This window comes from Herpailurus yagouaroundi, unplaced genomic scaffold (genome assembly GCF_014898765.1).
Source record: "Herpailurus yagouaroundi ecotype Mexico unplaced genomic scaffold, PumYag 213, whole genome shotgun sequence".
Taxonomy (NCBI): Eukaryota; Metazoa; Chordata; class Mammalia; order Carnivora; family Felidae; genus Herpailurus; species Herpailurus yagouaroundi.
The window spans coordinates 1,780,658-1,793,237 of NW_024412444.1; the positions used below are offsets into that span (position 1 = coordinate 1,780,658).

A 12,580-nucleotide genomic window follows, 5' to 3' on the forward strand; every position below is an offset into this window, starting at 1 on the left:
CCCCCCCCCCGTTCCTTGAGTATGTCGAGAAACAAAAATTCCACAGCCACCTTCCTCCAGGATGTTTTGTTACCCTGCCACCATTTCAGAAATATTACTTGCTTTCAGGTTCAATCCATTTCCTCCTCCCTTATCCAGTCCCATCAATATATAGAACAACTGCTCAGAAATCTGGTGGTTTCCAAGAATACAGTTATTAACTGCTCTCTTTGCATCTTGTCTTAAACGTCTCCCCTATGTAATCCAGTCTTCCCTTCGACATCTCAGCCGGCTGACAGGTAGTTAGTTCTTCTGACTGGCAGATTGGTGCCTCAGCCACATGGGAGTGTCATTACACAGTAAAATTAATACCTCCAGCCTGGATTTATTTAGCATCTTCTGACACTCAGAAGAGCAAGGGAACACATGCCTTGCTTTCTCTTGGGATGGTTGAGTATTAGATTAAACTGGTAGGAAATATTTTAATGCCCTCGATAAAGACTTTGTATTTAGGTGCATTGATGTTTTTTTTTCTGGACGTTTTTTATGCCTTTATTTTCAAAGTTGGTTTAATAGGGCTTTTACAAACACTTTTGGAAATTAGGTGCATTTCCACGTTCCTTGTTGCTCAAAAACAAAACAACAACAGAAAAACCCACTACTGACTCTGGGTTTTCTTTTTCAGATGCAAAAGAAATTGTTTTGAAAGCCCAGATCTTAGCTGGAGGAAGAGGAAAAGGTGTCTTCAGTAGCGGTTTGAAAGGAGGCGTTCATTTAACAAAAGAGTAAGTCTGGAGGTGTTACTTCTCTGTCTTTTGGCTAAGTATTAATGGAAGATCTTACTCATGATTGAAGGGAGCATTGAGAAAAATGGTTGGAATGGGGTGGGAGCAGAAGGTAGCAAGTAGAGGAAATGAATTATAGGTAGAGGAGGGCTCTGGCAATGCTCCAGTGTTCTTTCTCCCATAAAAGGATTTTTTCCTCACTAATTGGTGAAAAACCTGACACTCCGTCTGCCCTAGACAGTCAGTGATCCATCATAAATGTTGAAAATGATAACACAAAATAAATGCTGCCGCCATATTGTCACTTGCCTATTCTGGAGCCTGCAAGTGGCTCCCCATTACCAGTGGCTTCACTTGTCCCTCCTGTCTGACAGTCTGAACCTTCCCTTATCATGGCCTATCTCTTGTGTCTGCCAGCACTGCCCCTGTGCCTCTCTTCCATCACATACCTTTTCATTATTTACTTTGAATCATAGCCTTTCCCTTATGCCCTCATTGGCCAATTCTTCTCACATTACCCAAGTCAAGTTTTTGTTATTCAGCTCTTATCTAAATCTGTTGTGCATTTCAGTATTGTCTTTCTACTGTGACTGTAACTTATTTTGGGGAGAGAGGATAGCAGAGGGAAGCAAGAATCTCCCCCTTCCCTTCCCTTCCTTTCCCTTCCCTTCCCTTCCCTTCCCTTCCCTTCCCTTCCCTTCCCTTCCCTTCCCTTCCTCTCTTCCTCCTTCCCTTTCTTTCCTTCCTTCTTCCTTCCCTTTTTTCAACCTTCCTTCCTTCCTTCCTTCCTTCCTTCCTTCCTTCCTTCCTTCCCTCCCTCCCTCCCTCCCTCCCTCCCTCCCTCCCTCCCTCATATATATTGCTCTCAATGAGCCTCTGGTACCTTGCTAGGTACCTAGTACATTAGCAGAAAGCCTTGTGGACTCTGTGAGGGTGGAGCTGGACCCTGTGCAGTGTGGACATGGGGACATAACATGCACTCTGCTTTAAAATAATTTTCACCGTAGACAATGTTTTTGTTTTTTCTCTTTCCCTTTGCCTTCACTCCTAGCCCTCAAGTTGTAGGCCAGCTGGCTAAACAGATGATTGGGTATAATCTAGCAACAAAACAAACTCCAAAAGAAGGTGTGAAAGTTAACAAGGTAATATGAATGCTTTTGGTCATTTTCTGTGTATGTGTTACAAGAAAAGAAAATCACATTTCATTTTTGACAATCTGATGAAGCAGTGCACTTTGGCCATGTGCCATTTTGTTTTTTAAACTTCTTATAATCTCTTTAGGTTGTGGTATGACTTTGAGGAGAAATAAAAAAGGTTCTGTGATAGTGTGAGTGTTTATCATCGTCAGCATTTAGTAAACGTAGGTGCGGGTGAGTGATCAAAACAACTGCTTTGCCTTTCAGAACATTCTGTTTAAAGCTGGAAAGGGCTTCGTACTCAGCTCTTCCTGCTCAGTGCAGGACATTCTCTGCTCTTCCACAACCCCATTTCATTATGTATCAGAGTTACCTGTGATGTTTTTCTAAGTGTCACTATACCTTACTTTGAGTTTAGTAGCGTTTAAAGCCATGTTATCCCTGGAATTATGGAGTATTAGTGGTCCTTTGGGGTTCTGAAGTGTAGATGGGCTGCACATCATACACACCTGCAGAACTTAGAGCCCTGTGTGAAGTGGCCTGCCTCAGGCATAAAATTGGGGTGGCGCAGTCGAGGCCAGAACCTAAGTCTCCTCCTGTCATTTTGTTTGCTGTACCCTCCTCATCAATGGAAGCACCAGAACTCGCTACCTGATTTGCAGGACCCGGTGCCAAAACAAATGCGGGGACCCTCGTTCAAATTTCAAGTCACTTACAACAAATAATACACCAAGAGACCAAGAGGAGGACCCTTCTGAGTTTCGGCCCCTATAAGTTTGACTATAAGGACAAACCCCAGCCCTGGCAGGCATAGATCGTTGAAAGGCCCTGTCATAATGGTGAAAGGGGGCCCAGCATTTTGGGGAGCAGATTAGATAAGGTTAAAAATAGACCCAGGTTCTGCCAGTGTGTTATGCCTAGACAACCTGAGGTAGTACATTCTGTTTTTAATTTTCAGGGTGAGTTGTGTGGAAAGTTGTTAACATGACGAAAAAAAAAAAAAAATCGCTGGGTGGTTTACTTAGCGTACCATGACAGGGTCTATCTTGGTCCCAAAGAGGGAGATGGAAATCCTGGTGGTCCTCAGCTCTTTCACTCTGAGAACATAAAGCTTTGGTAAATGTTAGGAAAGCATATTGACAAAACTGGTTATGCTGTTTTCCCTTTACCCCCACTTCTCACAGTTAAGAACTGTTTAAAACTCAAAAGTGTTTTGTTTTGATTTTTGTTTGGCCCAACACAGTACTTGTATTTGCCTTTTAAATCTGATTATGAGCTTGTGCCTTTGTTAACTTCTTCAAAATTTGTCCATAGAGGACCTGATAAGTATTTTTTTGTTTGTAGGAATTCGTTGTTTTATACGAATATATTTCTTTTTAGATTATAGTTTGTGATACTTTTTAAAAGCACGTAAAAAATACCTAAAGCAGATTTGCACTGTGTGGTAATGCATAAAATTAGTTTGTAGATAGGTTTTTTTTAATTTTTTTTTTATTTTTTATTTATTTATTTATTTATTTATTTTTTTTTTTCAACGTTTATTTATTTTTGGGACAGAGAGAGTCAGAGCATGAACGGGGGAGGGGCAGAGAGAGAGGGAGACACAGAATCGGAAACAGGCTCCAGGCTCCGAGCCCTCAGCCCAGAGCCTGACGCGCGGCTCGAACTCACGGACCGCGAGATGGTGACCTGGCTGAAGTCGGACGCTTAACCGACTGCGCCACCCAGGCGCCCCTGTAGATAGGTTTTGAAAGACTGAAGATAAGTGTATTCCTGTACATTGAGTCATTGCTAGGAAACATCTAGAATGATTTACTTTTAAGTAGTGGTTTTTTTTCCCCCTGATTGTAAAAGTGATTCACACACATAAAAACTTCCAGAAGTACAGAAATATAGAAATTAGAAAATAAACGTTTCTTGGATTCTCACCACAGTGAAATATCGTTTCTGTCCTTTTTCTGTATAAAATGTATGTTACCCCGTTTGTATAATAATATTATATGCGGTTTTAAGGAACATGCATTTTTTTTTTACATATGAATATCTTGGACATCAGTAGAAGTCCCCCAGAAACTTTTATTTCTAAGTTTAATTGAGAAGCTGTTTAAACACACATACGTACATTTATACACATTGGATATTTTTTTCTAAGTCTGTGCCAATGCATTTTAGGTGTGTTCCCTAGAATAATAATAGGGGAGGTGAGACTGCACTCCTCATTATGTTCTTCACGATTCAGTACCAGCAAAGCTTACTGCTCTGTAGCAAGCAAAGTTCAGAAACCGAATATATTTTTAATATTATCTAATAATCATGGTCCTGTTGCGAATAGTTTGTGCACTGGTACTCATCCACAGTTTCAACAGCACCATGTTAAAAACAAAAGCAAAAACAAACCAACCAGCCAGGTTCAGTAGTCCAGTAGGGTAAAGTAAGTGAAAAAGCTTTCTTTCCTGGGGGACTCCACGAAAAGGCTGTGCTGATGATACTGTTTTTGTCAGTCACAGATGAAGTCACATTATTGAGACGTATCTAACTGAGTTCCTGGTGGGATGAGAGCATTCGTGGAATTCACTTGGAATGTTTTCTTAAAGAGTGATACTTTCTTTCCACCAAGCAGGAGCCAGTTCAGACAGCAGCTGGTCTCTCACAAATAGAAATTTGATGGAACGTACAGAACATCTGTCAACATTTTAGAAGATTAAGAATAGGACTCTTGAATGACACGTCTCCTGAAAAGTTAGAATGTTGTGTTGCTTCTCAGAATAACTACTGAAAATCATTAAATCTTGTTCTCTAGACTAGCTCTTATTAGATAGAAAGTGAACTTGAAAACAGAATGCTTCTATGAAAATCTTAACACCACGTGCCAAGAAGTATTTCCTACATAGTCATGAGTTACCATTTATGATAAAAGAGTCAGTATGATGCCTCTTATCAGGTATTTTATTTTTAACCAGTGATAAATTCCACAAGTGTTTGAAAAGAAGAAATTTTGAGTTCATTTCTTTATAGCATTTTAGGTCGTCATATGTTTATCCCATTTCATGTGACTTAAAAATTTGTGGTTTTATGACATCTGGGTAATTACCAAGAAATGCTGTTTTATCTGTGACTTTCTTTTGTGAAACCTATTAATGGACTACTTTTAGGAAAAGCAATGTAAATGCTTTCATTATTTTCACTTCTAGTACTGATGATGACTATTCTTTTCTTTCTTTTTTTCTTTCTTTTTGCCTTTCTTTCCTTCCTTCCTTCCTTCCTTCCTTCCTTCCTTCCTTCCTTCCTTCCTTCTTTCTTTCTTTCTTTCCTTCCTTCCTTCCTTCCTTCCTTCCTTCCCATCCAAGACATCTTTTACCATTTTTATTTGGAGTGTCATTTGGTACAGTCTCTCTCTCTAAGGCAATTTGAGAGTACTTAACATCTTAAATATGAAGAGTCTATAACCTAGCCATCTTATTTCTAGGTACCTTACTATAGGGATATGAAAACAAATGAGTGAAGATATACACACAAAAGTAAGCACTCAAGTAGCATTTGAGAAAAATTGAAGTCCACGTAAATGTCTGTCAGTAGGGATATGGTCAAATAAATACTGACATATAAGTACCATCTAGTCACAATGAAGAGAGAGAATGTTGGAAAGATTTCCAAGCTATAATATTAATATTAAAAACAAGAAGAAAGAGGGGCGCCTGGGTGGCGCAGTCGGTTAAGCGTCCGACTTCAGCCAGGTCACGATCTCGCGGTCCGTGAGTTCGAGCCCCGCGTCGGGCTCTGGGCTGATGGCTCAGAGCCTGGAGCCTGTTTCCGATTCTGTGTCTCCCTCTCTCTCTGCCCCTTCCCCGTTCATGCTCTGTCTCTCTCTGTCCCAAAAATAAATAAACGTTGAAAAAAAAAAATTAAAAAAAAAAAAACAAGAAGAAAGAAAAGCGTTCAAGCATGTATAATATGCTTCCATGCGCACTACTGTAATGCTTGTAGATGTATAGGAAAGAGAGAAGTCAGCGGTGATTTTTCCTGGTAGGCCTGCTGCACACAGCTGTTGTGGTTGTGCACTGAGCAAGACAGCCAGCCGAAACAGTGAGAGCAGAATGAAATCCTTCCATCCCACTTGTCTCTTGCCCAAGCACAGTCCTCGCATACACTGGACCATATCCTCCCAAAGGTGCTACTTTATCTGATGATCACAAACGTTTCATATGGGCTCCTGATCACCCTAACCGCTGAGGCCCAAGCTCTGTATATGTGCAGCTGGGGGCTGCTTTCACTGTCTCATTTATATACATCTAGTACCTTTTGTGTTATTTTTGAACACGCAAATAGTATATTTGTAATTTAAAAGGAAGCATAAATTGAATTAGCAATACAGTTGATCAATGAGATAGAGGCATATATACATATAAAGCATCAGATGTACTGTAAAAGAATCCTTTCTGGGGCAGCAAACTTGGTTTTCCACTAGTGTAATCTGAGAAAAATCAATGTGGCAATATGTATGTACTGTTAATGTCTCAAATTAAAATAACAACTGCTTCCCTGGAGTTTTTCTTAAGTGTCAGGGTTTCTCAAGGAAGAAGAAGAAAAAAAAAAAAAGATTAAAGTGGGAAAGCTCCTTGAGGCAAACCAAATACCTGTCACTTGAGCAAGTTAGCAGGATCAATTAAGGAGGTGAAAATGGGCATTCTGTACCATGAAAGCAGAACTCTCAAATCTCTGGGAGGTAACTCAGTGGGTTTGAAGAGCCTAAAATGAAGCTGTTTGATTTGTGTAGCAAGTTTATATAGATATCCAAGTGGGAATGAGCTTGATGCTGAATTAATTTGACTTTCCCACTAATGTGGTAGGTGATGGTTGCTGAAGCCTTGGACATTTCCCGAGAAACCTACTTGGCCATTCTGATGGACCGGTCCTGCAATGGCCCCGTGCTGGTGGGCAGCCCTCAGGGGGGCGTTGACATCGAAGAGGTGGCTGCTTCGAATCCAGAGCTTATTTTTAAGGTGTGTTTGTATTCCTGACTATGCTGTGTTCATTGACTGTTGTTGCACGAGCTGTTAAAGATTTAATGTGCAGTCTGAGGCTGGTAGCAGCACGTTCGTTCCTGGGATTTAAGGCATGAAAGACCTTGAGTCCTTTTTCTTCCTGAGCACTAAGCTGAGGTTGGGCAGAACCAAGGTATTCCCTATCCAGGGTCTTTTTCTTTGCTTTCCCCCTCCATCCCTTTATTCCTCCTTCCTGCCTTTTCTTCCTTTCTCATTTCTTCCATACCCTGCCCCAAGAATTAACCAATGGGAGAGGACTGTGGTGTTTCCATTTCCCCTGGTTGACTCCACTCCACCGCACAGTGTGTATGATCCAGAAATCCGCTCCTAGGACACCAGATGTGAGCTGGAGACTGCCATGATGTCTTTCAGTACAGCTTATGTAAACCGGAATCCTTCAGAGGCCCTGATTCTATCAGTGTGCTTCAATCCTTTAAAGCTTGCCCTTAGTATCTGGTCACAGATCTGGCTGAGGTCAAATCCTAACTCACCAGCAAGCATCTCAGTGTTTCCAAGCCTCATTGTTTTTGAATCACTTCAGTGATTTCCACCCCACAGAGTTGTGAGAAATAATGAGGTGATGTGTACAAAGTGCTTCTCAACCTACCTCAGCTGTGAGAAGAAAAATCTATGGTCTTTAGAACTGTAATTCTGGTTTTTAATTTGGGGTTCTTGGTGTCAAAAAATCACATTAGAAATTTTTAGCAGAAAGATTTATTATTTCTTTTAGAATGTGATTTTGTCTCCCTTAAAAAAGCAGGAATTTTTTTTTTCCTGAACCTCTTTGTTTAGATCAGGTACTGATACTTTGGGTGATTGGTTTTGGAATATTTTCACCAACATTACATCTTCTGGTTAGCTACCTTGGAAGTTAAGTTGAGACTTTACATGCTAGCTTACCAATAATACCTACTCATTTTCAAAATTACTGTGATTTAAACAAGCCATTCCATTTGTGAAGAGAACACCTGAAATAATGTATATGAACAGCACTTAGTATCTTGGAGAGTGGCACTTTGTAGAGCTCAGGTATTATTAATAATTATCATCATCAATAGGGTATTTAAATCATATGGTAATATTTAACCTACATATGACAAGCTCTAAACTTAACAGCAATATTAGGCAGGAAAACCTTACTCTGGAAGCCTTCCAAAAGATGTCATAAAAATTAACTGACTAAATATTCGTCGGTGCCATCTGTATAGTAATTAAAAGTGAAAACTGGCATCCGATTGTCTTGTCAGCATGCCACCCTGAAGAATTACATAGTTTTTGGAAAGGCTGTGTTTTAGATGGTCTGCTAATTAAAACATACCCTATAGGCAGCTGCAGTAGCCCTGCTCGGAGATCTTTGGAAAGGTGCCACCCTTGAATTACTCATTTGCAAATAAATACTGAGCCTTTTCTTTCCAGGTTGTGAATCTTTTCATTTGCCTGTCTTGAGTTTTCCTTATTTTATTCATTTTTTCCTAGGAAGAAATCGACATTATTGAGGGGATAAAGGACAGCCAAGCTCAGAGGATGGCAGAAAACCTAGGCTTCCTTGGGCCTTTGAAAAACCAGGTACCTGAGCATTTGGAGGCCACTGTGCATATGACTTGTTTCAGAAAATGTGTGCTACCTTCCTTACTTGCCTCTGATGTTTGTGCTTCTCCAGGACCCAGGATTATTTATTTGTCCAACCATTTTTCCCCAGTCGTTTGTGATGAAGAAAAATATTTCCCTTGTGTTCTAGAAAAGGGTGTTTATGAGATGTGTTCAAATATACGTGTGAGCGTTGTGCGTGGATACATGCGTTTTGCTGTGTATGTTAGTCTCTCTGTTTTTTTCTGCAGCACTACAGTGCCAGCCCATGAATTAGATGAGGCAGCATAGTGGTGAGAGGGACAGGCTGTAGAGTCAGGCAGACCTGAGTTTGAATCCTGTACTGCCATCCAGCATGCCTGATTCCACCCATCTGATTGTCTGTCATCGTCTGTGAAATGGGGATAATGAGACCCCAAATGAGAGGCCTCTTGTTAGGACGGAGTAAGCCCAGTACACAGGTACTTAGTCAGTACTCCAGAAAGGTCAGCTGTTATTGTTATTAATAATACACATTACTTAACTAATTGCTATTCTTTCATAGCTAATGGGATTTGAGATGAATATTAATGACCTGAAAGTGATACTTCACTGAAAACAGCTTAAATTATGCCAATTTAATAATCATATCTCATGGCTTCAAAGACAGAAAAACTGTCCTCTGAGCTGTTGGGGGAGAGACTCTGTCTTGAGCTTCACAGTTCTGCGTTGTCCTTGGTCCAGCCCACCGAGCCGCATTGGGTGTTTACATGAGCAAACTTCTTTGTCTCACAGTTAAAGGAGAAGGATTTACTGGCTGTTTTCTTCCTTCTCCAGTACCAAGAGAAGCCACCTTAATAACCCAAGGTCCTGTGTGTATGTATATGTGAGTGTGTACATGAGTATGTGTGTGTTTCCTGGGGCCCCCAATGGTTCCAGAGTATTTCCTGCTATTTAGGTGGGCAACGTTCCTCTAATAAAACAGATTTCCCACTCTTCTCTTTTTCTTTTGATTGACTCTATCTCTAGAAATTGAAGGCTGGAAATAGGCAAGTCATAGAAGGGTAAAGCAGAGTAAGACTTTAAAAATATCTACGTTTGAATTAAGAGAGGACAGCACTTACTTGAACTTGGGAGGAAAGGCTCCCTTGGAAGGTGGAAGGTTCAAGATGGAAGAAGGGGCAGGAACATGTGGGACTAAACCTTAGCAGGAGAAAGAGCCAGGACTCAGTGGACAGTTACAAGAACTAATTGTCACTTCTGAGACTGTCAAAGAAATGTCAAGTTAGTGACGTGCTGAAAGGAAGTTATCGTGGATTCCTGAGTAAGGGCTGCCGTGGTTGGAGTCACCTCCTGAGAATGAGGTCACTAATTAGCTTAGCCGTCCACTTGACACTTATTGTGGGACTTCTTGTGTAGGGGTGTGGTCACTGAGACCGTTCTTCCATAGGGTCCCCATGTTCTAGCGACGCTGCCCTACAGTCAGCTCCAGAATGTGCTCCATAACCCTATTCACATTCTCTGTATGCCTCTGCACATCGCTGTCTGTCTTACTTATTTGCAGTCGCCTTTGTAGATCCTGGTGTGCACCATGGAAGGGGCATTGTCAGCTTTGCTCACTGCTCTGTTGGAAGCGAAGTTCTTGGCAGGTATATCAGATGCCCTGCAAACATTCGTCATATGCGTGAATAGGTGCTACAACACGTCCAGGATGTCCACTTCGAAGAGCTTCCTGGGGAGTTGGTGATAGGCAGGAGAATAAATCTGGAGCGGGCAAATCTGCTAACCCCTTGGCTTGACAGCTCAGGAGGTGAATGTGACAGAGTTCTAGAGAAGGCAGTAATAGTTCTAGGGACCCCAGAAGATAGTTTCCACCACTCTTCATTTAGAAGAGAAATTTAAGAGTCATAGCTCTTTAAATGGTTGAATCACATTTTTTCCAGCACCCCAGACACTCTGGGTTTAAATGAATTACCTGCGGAAGGAAGATGAGCATGCAAGTTCTCAGGGGTCATGAAGAGCTATAATGTCATTGTATTTTTGACTTAAATGTGCTAAGGAAAGGAACGAAGTTTTGAATTCATTTTTTTTCTGTTTGTTTTTTTTTTTTTTTTTCATTGCCAAGCAAATGAAAGCCTTTAAATCTCTGTTTGCTCAGCAAAGTTGGAGTGAGCTCTCCCTGGGTGCTGCTCACTCTGCTGGACCCTGGAAAACATGATGAGAAATAGCCACTGTTCTCCAGGGGCTCCCAGAACAGTGATCAGGTGCTGGTAGCGATTATAGGGACAGGGAGTAGGAAGGAGCGCGAGGGTAATCCTAGTTGTAGGTGTGTGGGAATTTGTTCATCTAGGACAACTGATTTTATTTGTACACTAAGAAGGAGACTGTATGTGTGCTGGAGTAGTAGATCTGGGAATGCATTAGGATGCTTCCTTAAGCCACAGGGATCAGTGAAATGTTCCAGAAAGTCAGTGTCTAGTAAGCAGAGGCTTACTCACAAGAAAAGGAGATTTGGGAGGAGGCTCCCAAGAAGAGAAAACATGAAAATTGTTTTTATGTTTTTATTTATTTTTGAGAGAGAGACAGAGTACGAGTGGAGGAGGGGGCAGATAGAGAGGGAAACACAGAATCCAAAGCAGGCTCCAGGCTCTGAGCTGTCAGTACAGAGCCCAGTGCAGGGCTTGAACCCATGAACTGTGAGATCATGACCTGAGCCGAAGTCAGATGCTTAACTCACTGAGCCACCGAGAGCTCCAAGAAGATGATTTAAATGACCATCGATCAGTGATCCTTTGGTCAAGAAATGGTACCTTCAAGGTACCTTAGATTCAGTGTGACCTTGAACATTACTTAATTTTCATCTAGGATATGGTTTAGGCATGTGGAGGCTGTGCTCTCTTGGATGAACAACTTATAAAATGATTATCTTGTAAAGTTACTAATATCTTTCCAACCCATGCCTGTTGTGTCTGAACTCAGTGAGGTATTCACGTTAGACTTAAAGAAATATCACCTGGTACAGAAATTACCAAGTATGTGTTCCTGACAGAATTCATTTCAGCAAGAATTGGTTGAAAAGACTAAAGCCACAGGAAAGCAGAAAAGGACTGAAAATTCATAGATCTGTCAATTGTGTTAGTTATCCTCTATACTATTAACTTCTTTTTTTTTTTTTTTTTAATGTTTATTTATTTCTGAGACAGAGAGAGACAGAGCATGAGCAGGGAAGGGGCAGAGAGAGAGGGAGACACAGAATGTGAAGCAGGCTCCAGTCTCTGAGCTGTCAGCACAGAGCCCGATGCAGGGCTCGAACTCACGAACTGTGAGATCATGACTGGAGCCGAAGTCGGACGCTTAACCGACTGAGCCACCCAGGCGCCCTAATACTATTAATTTCTGAAACATAAGCGCTGTGTATTGTCAATATGCAACTTCGGTATTTAAGCTAATGCAAAGATTTGATGGGCCCAGGCAAAAAAGATCACCAATACCTCTGGGAATGGTTTGTCCCTCTGGCTAGCTTTAAGAACTGTGTGTGAATGTTGATGACATTGGTTCCTGGAATCAAACCAAAATATTGCTAAAATTTTTAAGCTGTTCAAACACTTTTGAAGGTACCTGTAAATTTGTCAGGGTTTCGTACATATGGCCCAAAGGATATTTGATTTTAGGCATCGTAATTTTTTAAATTGCTTAGCAAACAACCTTAAAATAACATTAATTGGTGGCAAAAGAAGAGAAAACATATAGTCTGTAGAGTGTGGTTATGAACTGAGGAAGTAGGTGGCAGTAGGAAGCTGGCTGCCTGTAAGGTAAACAGCAGAATGTTTCCTTTGACTTGTGTTTAGTTTATTCTTTAAATCTGAACATGTTTGGAAAACTGGGGAGCTAACCCCCACTTTTCCCAGGCCCTGCCATTTCTGTTGTCACACCTGCTCAGACTGACACATTTGCCTGCCTAGCCTTCACAGTCATTTACTTGGATGGCCTCTGGAACAGGGCACGTTCGGTCTCCAAGCCAGGCTGATTCTCCCTTTTTTAGATCTTACATCGCAGATTTTGTAACACGTAT

The 12,580-nt window shown here is 41.2% G+C and overlaps 1 protein-coding gene across 1 annotated transcript in view; it reads left to right on the plus strand.

Moving 5' to 3' along the window:
- SUCLG2 (succinate-CoA ligase GDP-forming subunit beta) overlaps positions 1-12,580 on the plus strand; it is a 166,848-nt gene that overhangs the window by 133,033 nt on the left and 21,235 nt on the right. Inside the window, exons 3-6 of the mRNA XM_040454492.1 lie at positions 665-764; positions 1,816-1,906; positions 6,748-6,900; positions 8,419-8,508. Of these exons, the coding sequence (XP_040310426.1) occupies positions 665-764; positions 1,816-1,906; positions 6,748-6,900; positions 8,419-8,508 (434 nt within the window). The remainder of the gene's footprint in view (positions 1-664; positions 765-1,815; positions 1,907-6,747; positions 6,901-8,418; positions 8,509-12,580) is intronic.